This window comes from Dromaius novaehollandiae, chromosome 7 (genome assembly GCF_036370855.1).
Source record: "Dromaius novaehollandiae isolate bDroNov1 chromosome 7, bDroNov1.hap1, whole genome shotgun sequence".
Lineage (NCBI taxonomy): Eukaryota > Metazoa > Chordata > Aves > Casuariiformes > Dromaiidae > Dromaius > Dromaius novaehollandiae.
The window spans coordinates 33,110,771-33,134,276 of NC_088104.1; the positions used below are offsets into that span (position 1 = coordinate 33,110,771).

The following is a 23,506-nucleotide window of genomic DNA, read 5'->3' on the forward strand; positions in this document are numbered from 1 at the left end:
GGGTTCCCTGGTTAGCACTTCATGGCTGCAGGAAGTTGACAGCTCTTACAAAAAGGTTAAAACATGTATGCTTTGGTCTGTCAGTTGAATTAAGTCTCCTAAAGACTATGTGGCACTCTAGAAGACGTGAGTTTATCTGTGTGAATAAACAGAATATACAGTTCAATACAATTATGCTTTTAGGACTATTTAAAGTGATAGAAAGATGCTGCAGTCCAATAAAAAATGCAGACGGAGCCAGCAGATTTTGCAGATTTTTGCCTGACTACATTCAAATGTGTTAAGAGACCTGACAAGTGCCTGGAAAGCAAAGTCTGAGACCTGATGTTTGGATTTCCAAATAACAGCAGAGGATGAGAAAGAAAATGTAACAGATAAAATCGGGAGAGGAACTGAAGTAATAAATGTTTGACCTTTAAATTTAATCTCTGCCAACTTCTCAAACCGCTTCTCTCAAAGACCGACATGACCATGTTTTATGTTATGTTTTTATTTGTCATATTTGTAGTTAGTTACAAGTAAAAATGATCAAAATCCATTGTAGTTAATACAAAATAAAAATGTAGCTGCACGAGTTATGCCATTTTTCTTACAAACTGTCTCCTATATGATACTACATACTTAAGAGCTTAACTCTTAATAGTACTTGCTTACACTAAGCTCTTACTGACTGATTTCCAGTGTGGTTTACTGGTTATAGATATTATTCCTGTGGAGTAATGTCTGTTAATCATTTCTTAATGGTATTTTTGCTGTAGCTTTTATTTACCCTATAATTTGTGATCCTAAATACAATTTGAAAAATGCAATCTTTTAGCGCAATGTTAAGTATCAGTAGAATTATAATATATATGTCTATATTTATATAAAAAACCCTACTGCATAAACAAACAAGGATGCAAAGTAACTGTTGTTTGTGCTTGCCTTTCTTCCCTTCCCCTTACCTTTGTAAGTGACCGGAATGAACATTCACAGGGAACAGATTACTCTGTAACCTCTCATTTTCCGTGAATTTTGAAAACTGATAGATGTGTAATTTTGAGAGCATGTAGGTGGTTTTGATGCAAGTTATTAGCAGAGAATCAAATCTTGTGGCTTTGCAGACTCATCCTTATGTAAACTCATCCTTGCCATGAAGTTCAATCCATAGAACGTTTTTCCCTTTAGATATGCCTAAATGAGCATTTTCACCTTTTAAAAAAAATTCTTTACATCCCTGTAATTATATAATTCTTCTGTGTAGATATAGCTTCATATATGAAATAATCTGTAAAAAGACAAATTATGCTACTTTCAAAATAGTCTGAGATAAAATTGTGCAGGTGCAAAGTTTGATACTATGTTGCTATAAGGACATGAATGAATTAGTGTTATCTGAGTATATATGCTTTAAGCTGGAAGTACAGATTTAATATTGTAGGCTGCTTTTAACATTTCATAGCATTTCATACTTCCTTCAGACTGTCTCCATGTTTCTATCAAATTCCTTCTTTTTTCTTTTTGCCAATTTCTGATCCATTAAAGGTACAGTAGCCGATTACCCCTTCATGCTAGTCAGCAATATATCTCCATAACTCTGGTAATTACAAAAATCATCCTTCCAGTTCCATATAAACACAGTCATTTCTTCTAAGTGAATATCAAGAGACTACTGGCAAAATCTTACCCTCATTGAAATCAATGGGACCAACTTTTCAGTTTCACTCTCTAAATACTCCGCTCTTCTAATCTTACAGCATAACGCCCCAAACAAACAATACATGTATATGTAGTTGCTGAATGTTAGTATACTCAGAGCATAGCAAGGCAACCTAAATTAAAGTGTTCTCTTTGGTATTTCTACAGTTACATACAAAACTACTCACAGTGCTATGAAATACTGTGGTAGGCAAAAAGAAAAGAGAACAAAAAATCTTTGTTTTCTGACTACTCGCCATATATTTCCCTGACCTAACTATAAGAAAGTCAGCTTACCAGCTTACTTCTACTAGACATGCTAGTCTCCTATGCCAGCTGACAGCATCTCTAAATTAAACACCACCAGTGAATTGGCCTAAAATATGCAGTTGGAGTAGAGCACGTTGCAGCCCATGTCATTGACTTTGTTCACTCTGCATGCCAATACGATGCAGTAAATTATCATTGCAGAGAAAACAATGGAAGAAACTGAATCACTGATAACACGTGTGTGGCAGAAATAAACACCGGTTATTCACTTAACTAAACCGTGTGTATTTGGAACATAAAGGAAGGATGAGATTTATTATGCTGTTTGGTCTATCTGGAGAACAGCTGCTTGGGTTGTTTCTTCATCAGATTGTTCTGTCTCACCACTGATGGGTTCGTTTCTCTCCTCATACACTTTGTGGCTGGAAACTTCTAAAGGTATCCCATACTCTTCATCATCTTCAACGATTGACAGCTCAATGTTGCTATTTATCGTGGCTTTCCCTTCCATTCTGGCTTCTTTCTCCAAAGAATCGGCTATTGCTTTGCTCTCTTCAGTTAGAGATGTGGTAGCTGTCATATCTGAATGCATGTCAGAGAACGACATTTCCTCATCATTCTCAGCTTGCTCGTTGCTTGTAGTTTCTGTTGGTCTGTCCTCAGTTTCAGCAGTGCTTTCTCCTTCCTGGACTTTCTTCGCGTTAAGAGTGAGGGGAGATGCTTTGAGAGATGAACTCTTTGAAGAGGAGGTCTTCTGATGATGTACAGTAAGGGATTTCCTAATCTTTTCTCTCCGTTCAGGTGAGACAATCTTTGTGCTGATCTTGTTCATTTTCTTCTCAATGTTTTGGCGGGAAAATGCTTTCTTGAGGCTGTCTACCTTCTTGAGGCTGGACCTTTTAATTTTCTCAGCTCTCGATTCTTCTATTTTCTCCTCTGCGCTGTCATCCGCATCACCTTCCTCATGAGGCATTTCATCATCTGAAGACAGCTCCACTGTATGCAAGGTTTCTTCCAGTGTTTTGTTCTCATCCACAGGCTCTTCTTTTCCTTCTGTAACGCTGGGAATAGGCTCCTTTGCAAAAACACTGGCAGGGATCTCATTTTCCTCCTGAAAGGATTGACAATATTTTGAGTTTCATAGTTCACAGGACACAAATTTAATAAACAAAGCACAACCCTGAACAATTACTTTTTTTTTTTTTAACAATGAGATGAGGGATGCTGAATGTTTCTTGTTGTTTCAGTATATTTAACCAGTAACAAGCCACTCAAAGCCCACTGAAGCATTATCTGGTACAGTTTAAGACTAATGAGCTGCCAACTGTGAGATTCTCTTTCAGAGTGACTTGGAATGTATACAGAATGGAAAGCCTGTTCTTTGTCACTTAAATTAGATGCAGTTATTAAAGAGTTTGGTTGTAAAGCTGTAAATTTATCCCCAGGGGGACGGGATGGTGTTGTGGCTAAGGCATGGCTAAAGAGGTCTTTGTAGACTTTTGCTCTCCTGCAGATTTTGCTGTATGTAAGGTGTGCAGTCCGTGATGTTTACAGAGTTTGTGCTGGCTACAGCACAGAAAAAAATTTTTTGAATTGGTAAATACTAAAAATATGGACAAGGCAAATCTGTGAAACATCAAACAAAAAAGGTTATGGCATGTAAGCAGACTTTGTACCACACAGAGAATACTAGTGGTCACTTCCAGTTAAAAGGAAGACAGTTGCTTTCTAGAAAGAAAACCAAGAAAGGGCAGAGAAAAGAAATAATCCAGCAGGTGTCTGAAAACAAAGCGAGCTGAACAGGGGAAAGAGCTGCAAGTCATAACGAAGGACCTCTGAGACTACTGAGCTTTGCCGCGCTCAGCAGGTCAGGCACATCATCGAGAGCGCGGTGTTCGGCACGAGGCTCGGCAGGCGTTTGCCCATACGAAGGCAAGGCTCTGCGAACACGCTCTCCTTTTCCTTTCAGAATTACTACTCGTGTCGTAGCTGCATATTCTGCACCTATTTTATGGATTTTAGGCAGACCTAGTGTGTGTAATATCACTTAGTGTTCTGATTGGAAAGTTTTTGGTTTTGTTTTGGAATTTATCTTTAGACATGAGAAAGGAGTAAGTGCTGAGCGAAATGGTTATCATAGTCTCAGATCTGTCCCCAGTGGGCCTATGTGTAACAGTTAAGGGTAAAAAAGGCCACACTTGCTTCTGAGTTTATGCTCGTTATTTCAGGACTGAGCATACAGTTGTGACACTAAAGAGAACAGTGTCTTGGGTTAAATTTGCTGTCAGGACTGTGTAAGGATGTCTTTATGAGTGAGCAGGCAATACCACCTTGTACTTTGTACACGGTTGTTTTAAAAATTAGTAAAGACTACCTTGCAGTGCTTCTGGAACTCAAGGATATTCATGTGGACAGGCAGAATAATTTTGTGCCAGTGGGATTTAAGTGTGTTGCTGAATATCCCTCAAGGATATAAAATGAAATGTAGCAAAAAATTGATGCCCAGATATTTGTGTATGCTTTTGCTTCTACGGTTTCCACACACCTTTGTGGACCAGCAGCCTCAGTCAGATACACTCACACAGATGAAGCTTTCAAAAACCTGTACTGGCAGTGGATGTCCGAGGCAAGCGCGCTCTCTTCTAAGCAAGAGCTCCTCTCCCTACACACCTTATGTATAAAGACGTCCTGCTGCAACTATCAGCTACAGTGACCAAAGTAACAAAAAAAATCTTGCACCAGCATTGAGTGAAAATAGCTCTTACTGGAGTACAAATATTTATATTTTCTCTCCACTGCAGTTAATGAAATGTGGATTACATGAATGGGTCCAGTGATAAATTATTCCTCAGAGCATGAGAACTCAGTATAAAACATAATTTGTCTTGGGTAGTCTTTCCAAACCTAGGTAATCGCATACAGCTTATATATTTCAACATTCAGATTTAAGGGCTTAAATAGAATAGAAAACTCTGTTTTAATGAACAAAGATGGGTTGTAACTTTATAAGTATTTAACGTAGGAAAGTGGTGTCATATAAGATTGATCACAATGCAGTATGATCCAGAAACAGGCAAGTATGGCTTGTTTCAAGGTCAGTTTGGTGCTGTGTCTAAGGTATTCACGTTAAATTGAAAGTTTAACATGACTAAAAGTACTGAAGCCTCCAGAAAAACATGAATACACATTATTTAAACTTTTATCACAATTTGTGACTGAGTAGAGTGAATACACTGGCCATATTTATTAAAAAAACCTGCTCTCTACGTAATAATGAGCTAATGAGTCAATTAAAAGCAGATGCTACATGGTCTTTGGCTATCAGATAGGACTGGCATTCAGAAAATCCGCCTCTCTACTTAAACTTACTGTATGGCCTTGGGAAACATCAGCCTCTGGGCATCTACTACCCTGCTTGTAAAATGGGAATTGCATACTCTCACAGGAACTATTAAAATGCAAATTAAAATAAATTAAGTACAATGGTTTGGAAATACAAAGGTGATGTAATAGGAATACTCTGTGCCTGAATGGCCTTTTCTATTTCAAACACAGTTACTGATAACATGTTTTAAGTGGGCTATTGGTAACCTTTCAGTCTAGCTCGTTTATATGATACCTATGTTCTGTTTTGATACATTTTTCAAAGAGTCTGGTATTTTGCTTAGGAAGACTAGAACAATACACTCAGAATGCCAGCTGTTACAAGCTCTGTACTATTTCCCATGCAAAAAAATGTAGAACTTTGATCTTTTCTTCTTGATCTAATCTAAAATTCCAAGAAAGGAGCAATATGACTTTATTTTCTACATTTGAGTTCAAAAATGGCACTTGCATTTTCTCAGATGAGTTTGACTATACATAACTAGCTCCTCTGAATTTTATTTTTCATGTAGGATCTGAGTACATTGGTGCAAGTTCTCTGTGTGCAAAAACTCGTGTTAAAACTAGAAATATTTGCAAAGTTCAGCGCCTTCCAAGTGGCTTTGATCTGTGATTCTTGGGAAGCTTTTATGAGTCATCATCTTGTCCATATCTGTCACTGTAAAGAAAGGCAAGATCCGTAACAGTGTACTACAAAACCAAACAGCCCAAGTGAATAAGCAACTGCAAAGGTCTTTAGTGATGCTCACTGAGGTAGTTAATTTACTCAGGACTGCTGAATCTCTGATGGTGGATAAGAGAAGTTAGTGTGTTTTGGTCTGGATTTCTGCTGGATTTGCAATACTACAGTAGTAAGAGGCCATGGCCTTCAAGGAGGGGAGATGGCATTTTTCCATGCTTACAGCAGCCCATACTCCTCCCATGTAGATGCTGTTACATGCCTAAATAATTAATCATCTAAAACTTGCTTTGCTCCATGAAACAGGGATTTCTGTCAAAAGAAGATGAGTGCTTCTAAGAGCAGCTATAGCTCCACGTACTTTCCTTCACCAAATATGTGCTCTTCAGGCCCAGATTTCCCAAACGGGGAGGCAAAAGGAGAGGGAGCAGGCTGGGACTGCAGGCACGGGAGGGAGACTGCTGCCCGCCCCGGCAGGCCCTGCGCGGACGGGACGCCGGGGCCCGTGGGGTGGTGTCGGCTGCACAGGCCCGCTGAGCGCCCGCAGCACAGCTGGATCGAGTCCCGGGAGCCATGTGAAATATTTTTGTCGTTAATCACTACAACAGTATCCTCCCTGGAAGGCTCTAGTGGGAAATTCAGTAGTTAGACAACAGCATTATCAGCACATAATCCTACTTCCTTGACTTGCGCAGTTTTGATTCTGAAGGTGCTTTTTCAGAAGGTTATTACGCTGACCCAAGCCACGAGATACAACCAAACGGTAATTTCCTGTACCTGCCTCTTGCTTCCTTCATTTCGGGATCAAGTATTTACCTGCAGTGGCATCTGGAAGGGCTTCAGTGTCACTGTCCTTGACCCCAAACTGTATTTCAAAATATCTTATCTGTCCTATTCACTTGTAAACAAGACATTTTATTGAAAAATTAGGCTGTCTTTTTTTATCTTGTATTTTGCTTCTGCAGCTAAAACAAAAACAACTCTCCCCAAACCTGGTCATGTGGCGAGAACAAAATAGAGGGGAACAATGCCAAAGCTTAGTAGGATTTAAAAACAGTCACTTCAGTGTTTTGTTGAATTGCTGTGTCACTTATGGCATTTGTAATAACTTTTGCATCCTCAAATGCTTGGATGTAGCACCGTTAAAATATGTAACCAATTAGAGAAATATATGCAAAGGAGGAATAATGCAGAAAATCTAGGGAGGGAAGACTAAAAGCATTTTTATAGAAAATATGTAAATAGCTGAACTTCTGTCAACGTGGTTCGCTCTCAGAGCGTGCGCTGAGGGAAAGCTGATCTTGGCGAGTCATAGCAGCTTCGTAAAATGCAAAGCTCGAGCTCAGCCATGTGTTTTGGCTATCCCCGGTGGTCCCATGAAATATCAGGGAGTTTGAGATATACAGTGAATGCAGAACTGAATCACAAATGTGTATTTTAATTTTCACACTGAGTTGTTTTCTGTAGCTGGAAAACTATGTCTTAATAAGAAACATAAAGTGTAAGTTAGGAGGTTTTTTTCTGTAGAAAAGAACCCCCCCCCCCCAAACCGAAGAGATTTCCCATAGGTCCAGATTTCTCTTTGTTTTTAAAGAAATCTGGCATCAAAATGGCTTCTCTGCTCTGGCCTCTCCTTCCTGGAATTGTTTCTCGCAGGGCTGGCGCTCAGGGCTGTGCCCGGCTCCCGCAGCCTTTCGCTCCGCTTCCTCTGCACGACTGCCTCGCCGCGGCGGGGGCCTCGCTGGCGGCCGGCCCTTCCCCTCTCCCCGGCCAGGTCTGCGTGTGCCAGCGCACGCCGGGACGGGCGCGCGGGCCCCGGCGGCGAGGCGGATGGGCCGTGCCACCCTCCGCTGCCCGGCTGGAAAACCCCAGCTCCTCCCGCCGCCGGCGCCCCAGGGCACGCTCCTGGGACTCTGCCTTTCCAGCTCTCCGCGTTTCTTTCCAGCAGCAGGCCGGCAGCAGGAACGGCTGCAGCGCACAGCCCTGTATCTGCATCAGCCTCGCGCCGTCACCTCCATCCCCCTGGGGCAGCACGCTGCTCGGTGACAGACGGGAACGTGGCCAGCTAAATCCTTGCACACGAGCTAAAACCAGACCTCCTGCCCGGAGGTCTGCTCCTCGGTGGAGGACTGCGCGGCCGCTGTGGACTCGAGCTGTCGTTCTGCGCAATGGGCCTGGCTCGGTCACTGTGTGTGTCGTAAGACCCGGTATTAAGTGAAGGCCCGGACTGAAGTCACAGGTTTAAACAGGTCTTAGCTTAACAGAATTTCTTAGTTTGGGGAAACAAGCAAACCCAGCCTTCTATTCGGATGCTGCTTTATCCTCCAAATCCTCCTTTGTGACTTTTACCGTTACTTTTACGTAATGCCTACGAAACACTGCCGCTAGGCAGTAATGTGTTTTGGTAACTGAGGCAACTTGAACCACCCAACACACACACAGCTGTGTTTTATCCTTCCTCTACACATCAGATCTTAAAATACTAAAATTCGGTAATGCTTCTGAAGGGAGACGCAGTATTTTTTACACCTCGTTGTAAGGCCTTAGTTCTAATGCTTGGAGGTAGCAGAAATGACGCACAGTTATCTTCCCCCAGGTCAGGCTGGTGCACCTCCCCGGGAAGCGTTCGAGGCCTAGATGCAGGCGTGGAGGCTGCAGCCAGCTGCTGGATAGCGGGTCCCGGGAGAAGGCAACGCCTTGAACTACGGGGCAGATCTTGCGTTACCTGGGCTTCCCGAGGTAACTTATGTCTTGTAACTTATCCAGTTCCCAGAATAACTTCCACATTCCTTCTGGGGTGGAAAGTACTGTGCTCCGTACAAGCGGCGACTCTTCCTCTCCTGGCTGTAGGAGAGCGAACGGTGATCTGGGGAGAGCAACGCGCGGGGAGGCAGGGGTTTCCTCGGCGGGGGACGCGCCGGGCAGCCACCGGCCTGCCACGTTTCTAACTCCAGTACTGCTTTTCTGGGGGGCGGGGAAGCCAGGGCGTACTGCGAGCAGCCAACGGAGTTAGCGCGAAAGCGGCCAGTTTAGCAGCAGGAGTCAGTGGGGCGCCCGAGCCCGGCGCTTCCTCCTCGTCCCCGGGCGGGGGGGTGGGGGGGCGGCCGGGGGGTTGTGGTTTTGGGAGACGCCGAGGCCGCGTCCCGTGTTTAGTCCCGGCTGCCGCCCCGCTCCGTCCGCATCATGCCTTAAAAAGGGGAAAATATGCGGGCGGGCGGCGGGGCTGGGGCCGGGCGCGGGCGGGTGCGGGGCGGGTGGGTGCGGGGCGGGGCGGCGCGGGGCGGGGCGGGTGGGGGCGGGGCGGGGGCGGGGCGGGGCGGTGCGCACTCACCTGGAAGATGAGCACCTTGAAGCGGTCGCGGCGCAGCAGCTGCGCGTGGTGCTGCTCCAGGCGGCACACCTGGGCGCACTGCCGCTCCAGGCGGTCCCGCACGGCGCGGGTGTGCGCGCACACCTTGCGCGACTTCTCCAGCAGCTTCTCCACCGCCGCCCCCGTGGCGCCGTGGCTGCGGCACAGCTTGCCCAGGTCGCCCTGGATGCCGCGCACCGCCCCCTCCAGCCCCCGCTGCCGCTGCTCCATCTGCCGCTGCTGCCCCTCCACCGCCTCCAGCATCGACACCAGCTTCTCCAGCAGCGCCAGCACCGTCACGGCGCTCACCGGGCCGCCGCCCGCCGCCGCCGCCGCTGCTGCGCCCGCCGCCGCGGTTGCGCCCGCGCCCGCCGCCTCCCCCATGGCTGCGCCCGCGCCCGCGCCGCCGCCGCCGCTCTTAAGGGCTGCGCCCGCGGGCCGCCCGGCCCCGCTGTCCCGGCCCCGGCCCCGGCCCCGCCCGCCCCGGCCCGGCCCGGCCCCCCGGCGGCCCCAGCGCCGCTCGCTTCCGCCGGCGGGGCGCGATCTTCCTCCCGCCTGCCTGCCTGCCTGCCTGCCTCCTCCTCGCCCGCCCCCCCGCCGTGGAGCCCCGGAGCGGGGTCCCAGCTCCGCGGCAGTCCCGCCTGGCGCAGGGGCCGCCGAGGCCTCGCCTTGGGCCCTGCGAGATGTTGGCCCACGTTTTGGCCTTCTTCGTTTCGGTGTTTTTCCGCCCGTGGCAAAGCACCGACCGGCCTCGTGCGGTTTCCCCGCCGGCCGTGAGCAGGAGGCTGGGCGACGCGCGCATCCCCGAGCGGGCGCTCGGCCAGGCCCGTCGGCGGGCGGGGGCTGCGGCGGCTGCCGGGGGAGCGGGCAGGGCCGAGCTGGCAAGGGGCGGGCGAGTCGGGTGTCCCACGGCCCTGCTCCTGGCGTCTCCCGGCGGTTCCCCGTCGCGTTGCCGACGCCGAGGCGAGGAGGAAGCCCGGGGGCAGGGTCGCGTTTCGGGGATGCAGCATCGCGGCCCGCGCTTTGGGCGCGGCAGCGCAGGCCGGGGCGGGGGAGGCCACCGGCAGTGACTGTGGTGCTTGGCCCGCTCCTGGGTGTGTTTCACTGCCGGTGCGTCCCGCTGCCTTAGCCAGTGGGACCTGGGCAGGCTCCTTGTTCTGTATTTCGGTCAAACGGGATTTCTCTGCTTATTTGCACCACTAGCAAATTTTTGCCGTACTTGCAATCTACAGCCAACGCAGAGGGCTGCGCTCGGAGCTGCTCGCAGGCTCTCGCAGCCTCTGTCCGAACGCGAGCCTGGCACCGGGCTGGAGTCTGGGCTGTGTGTGCACGGCGCAGTTCCCAGTGGTGCTGTGTGAGAGGCCCTCACTGCAAACGCCTGTGCTTTGGGAGCGCGCAGACCGTTAGCAGTCAGAAATGTCAGGATGTTTGGGACGTGAGTCATCTCTGGCAGCTGGAAACTTTCTCTGACCTATGCAGGGAACTTCACGTTCTTCCCAAGGTGGGGCCCGAGCCCGTCCGCTGCCCTTGCGGGGGGAGCCCGCCTGCATACATTTCAAATTAGTTCCCTCTGAAATGTTTTAAAGCCTGTTCACTAATGAAATGCATTTCTGGCTCTAAAATACTGCCTTTTGAAGGTCTTGCAAACACGAGTCTAGCTCACAACTGAATTGCTCCAAAGTCTGCAGCCAGGCTCTCTGATGAGACGTCTAACTAACCTCAGCAGAAATCTTTCAGGTGAAAATGTGCGAGGACTGGACAGCCTCAGCTGGAGAAGACAGCGCATAGGGGGTGAGGTGTTGGTGGAACACGTAGATCCTACTTTCAGCCCTACTTTTTGGTTGTACTATGCCCAAACACGTAACAGTGGAAGGCAGGTGGAAGAATGAGGCTTTTAGGAAATCTGTATAATGCAAATCACTTTATTACAAGACTATATATGCAAATCAGATGCAGCCCAGCACCAGTGCTGCATTAAACAGAACTCTGCATCTCTTCTACAGCAAATGCTGAAAGAGGGCTTATACCTTTAATTCTCCGCGCGGGCAGTTTCTGTTCCCAAGGCTGGGACTTGTTCCTACAATCTGCACTATACAGAGACATGCAGAAGCCTTGTAGGCCTGACTGAGCAATTTTCCAGTTAAGGTGAAAACAATGTAATACACAAAGAGATAATGATTGGAGAGATTGGATGAAACTCAATAAAAAAAGAAGGATGGTAAAAATAGATGCTAGTTATTTTAAAAGCTAATGGATTCTTGCCTCATTAGGTTATTTGTGGCATTTTAGCAAAATTTAATGATTATTGACTGCGTTGTTTGGCTGATAAATATGTCTGAAAAGCAGCCTTCTTCTAACCATCAGTAGATGGCAGGAGATACCACTAAATCCGGTTGGGGATGGGAGCAAACTGCAGAGTTTTTTCCAGCAGAATCCTTGGAAAATATGGCTTATAGGGTACTAGGCATTCGTGCTGATGCCTGGAGAAAGTTATTTATGATTACAGATCTGAGTTAAACCCTTTCACTGTACAATAAAATAGAATATATATTAAAACAGTCTGATGTTGGATGGAGTGGTTGCTCGGGGAAGGAGTACCTAGAGATATGATTCATCATGTGTGTTGTGGAGATTAATTGGGTATTCTAATTGTGCTAAATGGATTCTCAGCATTTCTTCTGTGAAAAATTGTAGCGTTGGAAAAGCATCTGGAGGAACAGCGATAAACTGGGTGTGGTTATAGAGATGAGATATTTTCAGGCTTTCAGTAAGATTGCACCAAAAAGAGCTACTTGACAGGAAGAAATGTTAATCTGTTTATTTAGAATAACATGTAACTGCTCCCAGGTCTGATCCAAAGCTGTTATCGTCAGGGAAAATACTCCTCTGAACTTTAGTGGACTTCAGTCAATCATCCATACGCTGATGTTTTCAAACACAGTAAATTTCTTTTTATCTTCTATACTTGACATTTGCCTGGTAACAGGACTTCCTGCTGCAACGCAGATGTTTTTGTTTGTAATTTCTAATACTTGGGTATGTACAATGCCTTTGTGATTTTCTCACATCCTGTAGATAAAAACATATGGAATATTTGTAGTCTGAATGGCTGCGATCCTTCCTTTCTTTTTTCTTATGCAGAAAACAAAATATTTAATAATATTACCATGAAAATGAATAGAAGTTAATGGCATAAGAATATTGCAAATGAGTTACCCTTTCCAATTGCTGAACGTTCAAACCCCTGAGTATTCTGCAGTGTTACTGTTACCTGATTTTTTGTTGCTGTTTTCTCTGCAACTCCTCTCTCTCAAGTCATGAGAGCTCGAAAAATGTATTTGGTGAGTAAATTCACTTTAAAATAAAATCACCGAGTCTGCCAGAGTTGACAACAAGGAAAGTATCCTGAGACTGTAAAATATGCAGGCTCAGAGGGGAGTAGACATATTTTAAAGGGAAAGACCTAAGCAAAACTGTTCTGTTTTTGTTCTCTCTCCCTGGCTGGCTCATGGAAGCCACCTGATATACAGTTGCTAAGACATTCGTATTTTTAAAGGGTTGCCATGATTTCCTGTGCTGATACAGGATCCTACCCAGTTTTCTTTTGTTCTCTCTCTCTCTGTTTCTGGCTGGGACCTCGGTGCAGCCCGGGAGAAGCCCTTTCTGCCAGGGCCGGTGGCAGGGGCTGCGGGGAATGGGGGACATGGCAGGATGCTGGGCAGGATGGCGAGAACTGTCGCTTTCCCCGCAGCCTTCGCCAGTGAAATGCCCCAGGAGCGGCCAGCCCCGCTCTCCAGCCCAGCTCTGTGCCAGCTCCAGGCCTTCCTCCGCCTGTTTTCCTGTGGAAGGAACAACCCAACCCCAGCCAGGCCCGGCTGTGCCTCTTTCATGTGGCACAAATGCATTTTTATTCAAAATTTGTTTTCTCTTCAGTTTTGATGAACTGCAGAGAAGTCTCGGCCTGGCTATGGTCCCCGTTGCTGGACAGACGTGCTTTCCAGCCCACCTTCAGTTTGCGCTTCGGGGCCTGTCTCCCTGCGGTGGAAATCCTTTCTGCATGGACCTTCTCGACAGTGCGTGGCACCTCTGTGTGATGGAGAAGGTAGACGCTGTGTCTTTGTAATCTGAATAAGGAGCATTTCCTAACTTCTGTTTTGAACCTTTTGTAAAGATTCTGCAAATTTTTGAGCTTTTAAAACTTCGAGCCCTATGTGTGTCCCAAGGAAGGCCTGCAAAGCCCCATTGCAGCCAGGGCAAAACACAAAGTATGGTTTCCTGTTTTCTCCTGTGCCATAGTAAAGCAAATGCAGGGACAGCAGTTTTCAGTCAGCTGCGAGGCCCATCATCACCCATCCGCAGGGTTTCCGCGGGGTCCCGATGGCTCAGGGGCTCTTGAGTAGCCTCCGTGCTCCCTGCTGTTCCCGGCAGTGGGGGCTGTTGGCTGGGAGGAAGGTCTGCAGGGCAGGTGATAGGAGCTCACCAGCGATAAAGTGGCTCCCCAATGGTGCCTCTTCCAGCCAAACGCTAAATTCCAGCTGTTGATTTTGACACCAGCTGTCAGCTTTGATAATATGTCGCATTTGTAACAAAGCTGTCAAGTTGGCTGAGTTGCCTGATATTTGAAGAATCAGATAATTTTCATGCACCTTTTTTTTGTTTTGGTTTTATTGATTCGTTTGGAAGGGTAGCGGAGGATTTTTTTTGCCAAGTTGCAGTGCAGGTTTTACTGGTGAGAAACTTCACAGAGGAAAACATTTTACATTTATTTAAAAAGAAAAAGCATTAAACAGATTAAATTTATCAGGGTCATCTGATGTAAGTCAAGAGTTCTTTTCATGCAAAGTCAATGTGCATGAATTATATGGACAGAAATTTGAGGTTAACTCACTCATTAGTCACATGATGCTCAGGATAATAAATGTTTTATGCCGGAGCATTACTGATAATTTATTAGGCATGGAGTAATAGGTAAAACAATATGACAGGAAAAGGAAAGAGAGGGGAGTTAATTGGGGAAATAAGAGCTGTAGGGACTGCACATATCATCCTCAGCTTATTGAATTTCATGTCAAAGCTCCCATTGACTTTAAAGGTATCGTATGAGGCCATCTAACTGGAAACTCAAGAGCGCAGGCAGGCAGGGACGTGGTGGATGAAGTGAGCCGTGGAGACTGTGCCACGAGAGCCCAACCAGGAAGGGAGGAGGCCTCCAAGGTGGCTGGTGTCCGCTTCCAGATGGGGCCAGAGGAGGGAAAAACCATGACTAGATGAGGAGAAAAGAGAATATGCACAGTAATGTCAGAAGTAACGCTGCTTTTATTGAAACGGACCAGAGGGTTAAGGAGCGGCCCCAAATTGTTGTTGCTGTGACTCTTGATTTGTGTTGGTCTGTTACCTGGCATCCTGGGGAGCGGGGTCCCTGCACTGTGCAGGATTTTGGTCGGGAGAGAGATACTCAGTGTAGTGCCATGGCCAGAGGAAATGGCTCGGCGCCGCGTAGCTCCTGCAATGGGTGTTTCACTTCGCTGCCAGCAGCTTCTTCCAAAAAACTAGCATTGCCTTGCCCGCCAGAGGCATCGCCTACAAACCAGTACCTTTCCTTTTGCTTTACTGACTGGACGAACAGAGAAAAATGGTCAGGCCTGGTCCAAGCAGTTTTTGAGGTACGGCGTTTGAACTCAGCCCTAATTAAACATAACTACCTGTTTTTCAGCCCTTCTGTATGGTGGCCAGCTGAGTCATCCAGGTGTGTCTGCAGCTAACAAGCGGCTGAGCTGCTCGAGAGGAGCAGAACAAATGAAAGGTGGTGTCCTCTTGCTGGGGGGGATTCTCTGAAGGCTAACCTTGTGTCCCACTAATAGAGTCCCTCCTGCCCGTCTGCTCCTGCTGTTTCAGTGAAATCTGTAAGTGTGTGGTACCAGTGAAATCTCTGCTTTTCAGTCACATCTGATTGAAACTGGCCAAAAGCTTCTGGGGAGAGGGAGGCCAGACAGGCCAATTCATTAACACACATTGTGACTGAGTGAAGCTTGTGTTATTAGGCAGCCAGGCTAAAAATACTGATGGGGTTTGTCTCAACAGAAGCCATTTTCCCCCTGGGCTGTCGGCTGCTCCTTCGAGTGGTGCCACGCTGAATCCGTCCCTCTGGTTGGAGTGCTCACAGCTAGAGCGATCATTTAGAGAGCTCAGCAGGGACACTCACATATCACCCGCTTGTTTGAAGGCTGATTCCAGCCACTGCTATCAGCTTGCGCTTTCAGCAACGCTAAAGTTACAAAATGAAAAGGTATTTTTTCCCCTCTTCACACAAAAAGTCAGGTTTTATTCTGGTTCGTTTCGATTTGTGCCTGAAGAGGAGGCATTAAGTGAGGTACAGAAAAATAGGCTGAAATTAGTCTGTCAATCCTTAACACTACCTTTTGATTTTTTTTTAAATAACACTGTATGTATGTTATGAGCCAGTTTCACTGGCGGCATCCCGTTTGTGTGATGCTGTAAAACGGTTATAGAAGAAACTTAACAGATTAGAGAAACAGTGACTGATTTACGTCGTTGCATTTGGCACTAAGCAACCACTTTGGATTAGAACAGATATCCCAACCACGGTGATCATTAACTGGTTCTCTGTGAGCTCTGCCTACTCAGTGATGTCTTATTTGGTCTGTAAAAATTGATTGTTAATACAGGCACAAAAGGGATATTACTTCCATTCTGCTCGACACATTCAGGATTGTTGCAGGAATGGCTTCAAAAGAGGTGCAGAGGAGGGGTCCCCAACAGTGCATGCCTTCTTGGATGCCTCTCAATCAGGTCTTCATCGCTCTGTTGTGAGTTAGAGTTATGTGCAGGCAGAGTCATGTGGCTCCTCAGCTGAGAGAGGCCGTACATACAGGTGCTGCTTGCACTGCTGGACTCCCCAGTCTCCCTCCAGGACTTTTCTCTCACAGCTAGACCAAAGAGTCTTTCTGCTTGTTTCAGAGTAAGTCAGGTCAAAATGATAAACTACTTCTCCAGGAGTACATTTTGTCTCCAGTTCTCTGGTATGTGTTTTGTGACGCTGCAGCCAGGATTCCTGAGTTCCAGCCATGCCTAGCATGAAAAGTGCAATTAATTTGCCAGTGGTGGAAATAACACAACGATGTTGAAGCCATGCATCTTAGAGCGTTCAGGCAATATATGTGTTTGGTTGTATTCCTCTCTGTGAATGACAGGTGGAACCCGTGCATGTGTCTTATGACTGCGGGTGGTTCTGCTGTGTATCATGCCTTTGCTCGGGATTGGACAGCATCTCTGACAGCTGGGCCTAATGCTGTGTGCCAGGCCTAATTTCTGTGGTCCTTCGGGGGCAGTCATAGATGCCAGTAAATGAGGTGGATTATGGATAGCCTCTATCAAGGAAGCTTCTCCTTTAACAGTAATTGTTCGTATTTGTATTTTGAGAAGGTAACAGCATTTCAGTAGGACATCAGTAATTTAGAGGAAGTATTTTGTGTACAGGAGCATGCTCTGGGCTAGCAGTATTGAGATCAGAGCTCCACAGAGGCTGACAGAGGTGAGGGGAAGGGGTTGCCAGTCACCGATGGGCAACAGGAGCACCAGAGAGTGTGGGCAGACAAACAGCACCGGAGACCGACTGAATTCATCTCTGCGGCTGACTTTGAGAGGGAAATCTCAGGGAGAGAAGTTAAGTCTGTGTCTGCTTTTGGAAGCTCTGTGAGCAATAAGCACTCAAGGAAAGGGGAAAGTGTGAGCCCGTCTAACAGGCTTCAGGAGTGCTGCAAAGAGAGGTGGGAAACGTGGGACGGGAACGGGCCATAAGTAGGTCAGAAGAAGTCTCTTGTCACTTCACAGCTGCTAGGGTGAGGGAGACAACCGGGGAGGCTGCACGCGCGACAACAAGTATGCACAATATTTAGCATGAGGTGAGCAAGTGGAAAACGCTTGTCAGTGTATGAGATGGCTTCAGATCTGGGCAGTGTGTGGGCTGCAAGAGTTCTGGTGGGAGAAGAAGGAGTTGATGCAGAGTTGTGAAAGGCTGATTGGCAGGTGCCATTTTTGGGGAGAAGCAACAGACACGCCAGAGAAGCCGCCAAGGAGGATGCAGCAGAAGGTGCACTCGTGGCACGAACCTTCGGAAAGCCTGCGGGGAAGCACTGCTGGCGGAGGCTCCCAGCAGGGATGACCACCCCTGTTCGTGCTGCTTGGTCTCTGGAGCACGCAAGGGAGCAGCACATCGTGTGTTCCCTGCAAAGGTCTTTTTCTGGCCAGCTACCATCCAGTCCACTTCCTGATGGAGGCAGCTGATGAGGGCCCATGTCTTAGCTGGCTACTTAGTGCGAGAAAGAGTAACAGTCTTCAGAGAATGAGTATATGAGAGTGGGAAATTTGGAGAGTCACTACTGGGAGAAATTCTAATATTTGGGGAATGAGAAAGATGAGGATGTCTGACAGGAAATGTATCATAATAAAAGAACATGAAGCTGCAATTTTGCTCTCTTGTGCAAATGGTGTCCAGTGGAACTTAATATGCAATGGAGAAATCCACTTCCACCTTATCGGCCAGACTAAATCATGTTGTGCACAAGAGACTTCCTTTTGCTGTGTGCCAAATAGTAATAATTCCATGCAGACTTGTAGGCAAGTAAAAAAATAAGCCACATAAAAATGCCATATGAGCCAAACATTTTCTGTGTATTTCCTCAGACATTGGAGGAGCACAATAATAAACTACGTTATTTCTTTGAAAAGCAAATTAAGTTTATGTGAAAGGGGAAAAGAATAGTTTCCTTAGCTTAAGATAAAGGAGAATATTTCACCCCCCCCCCCCAGTTGTACTTTCAGCAGCTTGGACAAAAGTGAGGTCAGGACACCAGCAGATACAAATTGAACAGCATATGGCCAGTCAACTGGACTTGCCAATTTATTGCATCCATCTAGAGAATATGTGGAGCACTGTGCAGGATAAACAAGTCCATTAATATCAGAATAATGGAGATAAGGAGGTGATATTAAAAAGACATGAAAAATTGCTGAATCTGCAGCGTGGATCATGATTACCTACTGGAAACTAACTTCTCTTTTGGAGCAGAGAGCCCACTTGACCCTCTCAATATCCTTTGCCTGTCAGGCTTTTGTGGTGATTGTGAGGATCTACAAGGTTACCTGTGACCAGGGAACCAGAGCTTGAGGGATTTTTTTTTCATTGTTTTTGGAAAAAGTCCTTTCCAATGTAAGGATGGTTTTTTTGAAGTATGATTAAAATGCTCACTGATATTTTTAATTTCTTCCAAAGGTGCCAGGTTCTTTTGAAGAAAATGCCTTTTTTTAGTTTCAGATTGGAAATTGTACGTGAAAGCAGAACTGTTTTCCCCTTTCCTTTTTGATATTTCTGGAAAAATGGGAGGAGGATTTCAGTGAAGGGCAGAGATACCCCATCTTTTTCCTCTTTCCTCCTTCAGCAAAAGAGAGTAAAAACCAGAATGCTTTTAGAATTTGAAGCTGAGTACATCTGGAGGCATTGTAGGATGCTTTTTTATTATAATGAATTTTCAATGATTTACTCTCTTTTGAAATTTCTTGAGGAATGTTTAACAAAACAACCTTTTGGGAGTGGACCAGGAAGACAGTCTGCTTCTGTGCAAACTGGCAGGGAGCTCTCATGTTGCTATATGGAATATTGCTTGAGGTGGCATCTCTTCCAAACAGAGGGAAGTTTTTTACTGTAAATGAGGGACTATGATCAGTATTATGCTAAAAAGGAATCTGCCCTTATTTGGCATGTTCCTCAGGGTTGTCATTATTGATAAAAAGCTGAAAGAAGAGATTTTCCTACTTTGTAATCAAATTGTTTGGAAGATGATGATAATGAAATCACATTTAATGAAAGCAAATAGAACATTAATTATGTGAAAAGCAGGTGAATTTAAGAGCTCTATTTTGTGCAGATAATTGCAGAGTTTCTGGCATCTTTCAGTCTGCACTTGTGCTACCATTCGTGTCCCTTGAATCTTTTATTTGGGTGAGCTATAATGGATGCGGAATCCAGCGAGTGTCTTCCCCTCCGTTGCTGAGGCATCTGTCATGTTGTGTCATGCTACTTCATGTTGTTCAAATGGCATTGCAGGAGATAACAGTGCAATGCAAAGTGAAGCGTTATAAATATGACATGGCATGTCCAAAACAATACTTGCTTTTAGTAGATCAGTTATCCTTTAAAAGCTAGTATTTAGATTTGTCCTTAGATAATTCAATAGCTCCCATCTCTGGTAGGAATGATGTCAACCTGAGTTACTGTTTCTGATGAATAGTGATGATGGGACAAGATGGCATGAAAAGGATGAAAGAGCAGACTCTGGATGCACATCCCAGAGCTCTTTTTCAAGTACCTGGTTAAGGCGAGGCTCATGGGACTAAGCACAGTCACAGCATAAGAACTAGGTAAACAGGATTTGTCGTGGACCAGCTGGCCTCAGTGATAGCATGTGCCCATTGCAGTACTCTGGCCTTTTCCTTTTCCTGAAGCTTTTTATTTAGCCTCAGGTCACTACTAGTGTAATTGTGTTAAGGTAAGGGAAAAAGAAGAAGAAAAAAATGATGTGTTAAGTTCGTAGGTGTAGAAAGCTGTGTGAAATGGGTAAAAGAGGAATTGTGGAAATCAAATGATTAAAAAACAAGTAGGGATTTGAAGCTGGACCAACCTTCATCTGGTGTAAGCTGGCAAAGCTCCACTGAGAAGCTAGCCTTTCTGCTTCCCTGGATACCTGATAATTGGAAAGCCTAGGAGAAGTGATAGTGCGTCCCGCATCTCCGGAGTTACTTCCTGTTCATGGAGAAATATTTTGAAAACTGTTTGTTCTTGTGCTTGAAAAACAAAGTGAAAACAGAAATCTAGGCTGGAACAGGTTTTGGGTATTCAACACTGTCTTCTCTCCCTCTCTCTCTCATTCTCTTTCTTTCCTGACATCCCCCTTCCTGTCTTATATGTGCCCTATATGCACTGCTAACTGTCTGTTCTTGATGGTAATTATATTCAGCGACTGAAAATATTTATTAATTTACTTATATAAAAAAGTTGCGTATTTTCCAGTGTCCCCATTGAGGTCAGAAAAAAAAGAAGGTTAAATCAGGTACTGAGCATCCATGGTGTATAGTATTAATAACTTATTTACTGTTGCACAGCTATTAAATGTTTTTATTCAAAATTATTGAATAAGCAGAAAGTCATCTGCATAGGACAAGGCTAAAATGTCAAGCTGCAGATGAGTTTGTTTACTCAGCGAGCACAGAGGAATTTAGCACCACTCTTCTGTGTGCTGTCATAGTCTAGGTTACAGATGGTGAACCCATATTCAAATGAAAGCCATGAATGCAATGAACTTGGTTTTTAACCTAAGCACAGTTCACCAGGAGTTATTTACATGCATCGGCTACAGAATTGAACCCATGATACTGTTCAGTGTTTCAGATAACCGCTTGCTTGTGCCCTACAGCAGTCTGTAACTCACTCCAGTGCTGTGTTCCTCCTCCAGCTTTGATCGGACAGAATTTCCCATTGCTAGCTCCAGACTCACTGAAGGGCTGCAACAGCTCTGAAGCAAGCATATGTATTTCTGTGCAAAGGTTTTCCTTTTAATTATTTTAAGTCATGGATCTTAGACTGGTGAGCCCTGACTTCATCCACAGGCTCTCTACAGTGTTACCAGGCTTCATGGAGGTCTCCTGAGCAGCAACAGCAATCGAGGGTGGCGTGCATGTGAAGAAGATGCTTACGCTTACTGTGAGAGCAGGTGGTAAAGTGGCTGCACTGAGTGCCCTGTGCCTCCAATGACTCTTTGCTAAAGTGAGTTTTGTTTTGCATGTGCCAAATGCATTTGAACCAAAGCTTGGACGAATTTTATGTTCTCTTCAGCGGCAGAATCAGTGTTGCAGTGAAAATGGTGGGAGAGCCTTCTTCCACACTGGTTTCTTGCTGTGACTCAAATCTGGATGCTGTTCATGAGCAGATCAGCCCTGAGATCTCTGCTCATGCTGCCAATGCAAAGATCAATTAATCCTTGTCAGATGCAGGTATTCTAAGGAGGAAACCAGTGCACTAGGAACTGGTCTGGACCTTCAAAACCATTTCATGTCTGTCACCAAGGAGCTGTCAAAGAGTAATGACCTTGTCGCTACCGTGCAACTGAGATGGATGTGAAGCAATGACCTAGATGTGTAAGACTCCATCCCATAACGAGTCGTCCGAACCAACCAGCTGCTATGCCATTGCTTTTCAACTTGCTCTTGCCCTGATTGCACGCCCGCACTGTGCTGCTTGAATAATGTCACAAAATTTCTCATAAGTGGAATATAAATCAGTGGCAAATGTACCTATCCCCGTCTGTACAGTGCCAGCTGCAGCTCGGTCCCCAGATCCCACGGCTTCCCGTGCGAATGGCCTGCCGTACTGTCGACTTGTTTGTTCTGCTTGGCGGTGCTTGGGAGGGGAAGAGCGGGGCCGCGGGGCTGTCTGGGGCACATGAGGGGTACGTGGGCCTGTGCTCTGTCCTGTAGCTTTCCTCTGTGTACGATTTTTTGGCAGTGCGGACCGTTACTGAAGGGACATCATCCCTCCAAAAACCAAAACCAAACTATCTTCTGATAGCATTGCAAATTGCTGAAAGAAAGGTTGAGCAAATCCATCTTCGTCTGGGGAAGGCTTTTTTTCCTAGCTCGTTTTCTTCACAGAATTTCACTTTCTACCTTCTTCATTGTTTGCCAGGAGCAGTAGCCACAAATCCAATACTGAAAGGGAACAGCAGGACCATGGAAGGAGAAAGCTGTGACTGAAGAAACAGAGCCTCAGGCTTGTTGGGTTTTGTTTTGTTTTGTTTTTTGCAGATAAACTCCCTTTTATAACACTTGTAGGGACAAAAATAAGATGTACTTGAAGTTGTGCTTTAGTAAAGTGTGTTTTTAAAGAGTAGCAAATCAAAAAAAAAAAAAGCTTAATTTCTGGCTGTTAGACATATTTGCTCAACCTCAGAGGTTCGCTAGTAACTCTAGTAATGTTTAGTAACGTCTGGTAATGTCTACCATTAAGTATCATAGGAACTATTTTGCAGTGTATTGTTTTGCAGAGCTACAGAGGTTTTTTATTTGTTTGTTTGGTTTTTTTTCTGAATGATCTCTAGGCATCTGAAGATACTCCAGTGGGTTAAGGCAAGTGAGATGGTATAGTGTTATTCTAGATGTTACTTAGATTTTAATCCTCATGCACAGAAAGCAAAAGAGCCAGCTGTTGTAAATTACCTAAACGTAACTCCAAGAAGTAATAGGAATGGAAATACCTGCCTGTTTAGCTGACTAAAGCAAATAGCATCCTTGTGATGAATAATAACGTTCAAGGGACTCAGAAAAATATCATCTGCTGTTGCAGAACCCAGCTGACCAGGAAATTTAAAGGAAAAAAACCAGCAAGCTAAATTCTGCATCTAAAATGCACATGTCTCTTTTACATCCCCTGTTTTTCTTAAATGCTGATAAACTTCTTTCCCCAGTGTATCATCATATCAATTTACAATTTCTTTTGGTGCAGTAGAATATAATTCAAAGCAGCACAATCTAAAGAGGCAGCATACTTTAAAGGTTTTTCTTTCCAGATTCAGCGTTACTGGGTCAGACAGCAGGTAGCTACCTTCTGCAGAGTCAGTGTGGCTCAAGAGGACAGGCAGACAGGTAAATGTCAGTCTCCACCTGAATCGTTGCTAGATCATTTGCTGTATAAAAATGAAGTGATTTTTGAAAAAAAAGCCTCTGGCCAGGTTGGGCTTGAGATATTTGCCATAGGGATGATGCAGGAGGTTTGTGGTGAGTTGCAAGGTAATTTGAGAAGTTAAGATCCAGATTAAAAAGAAAATAATCAAATTTTCTCCACTGACTAGGTTCAGCAAATATTTCCACGTCTTCTCCATTACTAAATATGGTAATATTTAGATAATTAGAGTTGAATGTAGGAGCATATGAAATGTCAGGTTGTAGGAGGTTAAAGAAGTCTTTTGAAGTCCAGCTTCCCGAATAATTTTCCTCTTGCAAAAATTTGATTGCCTTTAAAATAACCCTGTTTAGAATGCATTTACAGATCGTTATCTTGCTAGCTTACATCCTGTAAT

At 45.4% G+C, this 23,506-nt stretch overlaps 1 protein-coding gene across 1 annotated transcript; it reads right to left on the bottom strand.

Moving 5' to 3' along the window:
• Positions 1–470: 470 nt before the first annotated feature.
• CAVIN2 (caveolae associated protein 2) lies at positions 471–9,829 on the bottom strand. Its single transcript, XM_064515113.1, has 2 exons — positions 9,342–9,829; positions 471–3,058 (listed from the first exon to the last, which is right to left on the bottom strand). Exons 1-2 carry the CDS (start codon positions 9,741–9,743, stop codon positions 2,264–2,266), a joined length of 1,197 nt encoding a protein of 398 aa, XP_064371183.1. The 5' UTR covers positions 9,744–9,829; the 3' UTR covers positions 471–2,263.
• Between the last annotated feature and the right edge of the window lie 13,677 nt (positions 9,830–23,506).

Bases quoted from the DNA above. Each gene is read 5' to 3' on its own strand.
- CAVIN2 (XM_064515113.1), bottom strand. From the start codon at position 9,743: ATGGGGGAGGCGGCGGGCGCGGGCGCAACCGCGGCGGCGGGCGCAGCA. The intron at 3,059-9,341 runs GTGAGTGCGCAC...CAATCCTTTCAG, and splicing joins TCAAGGTGCTCATCTTCCAG to GAGGAAAATGAGATCCCTGC.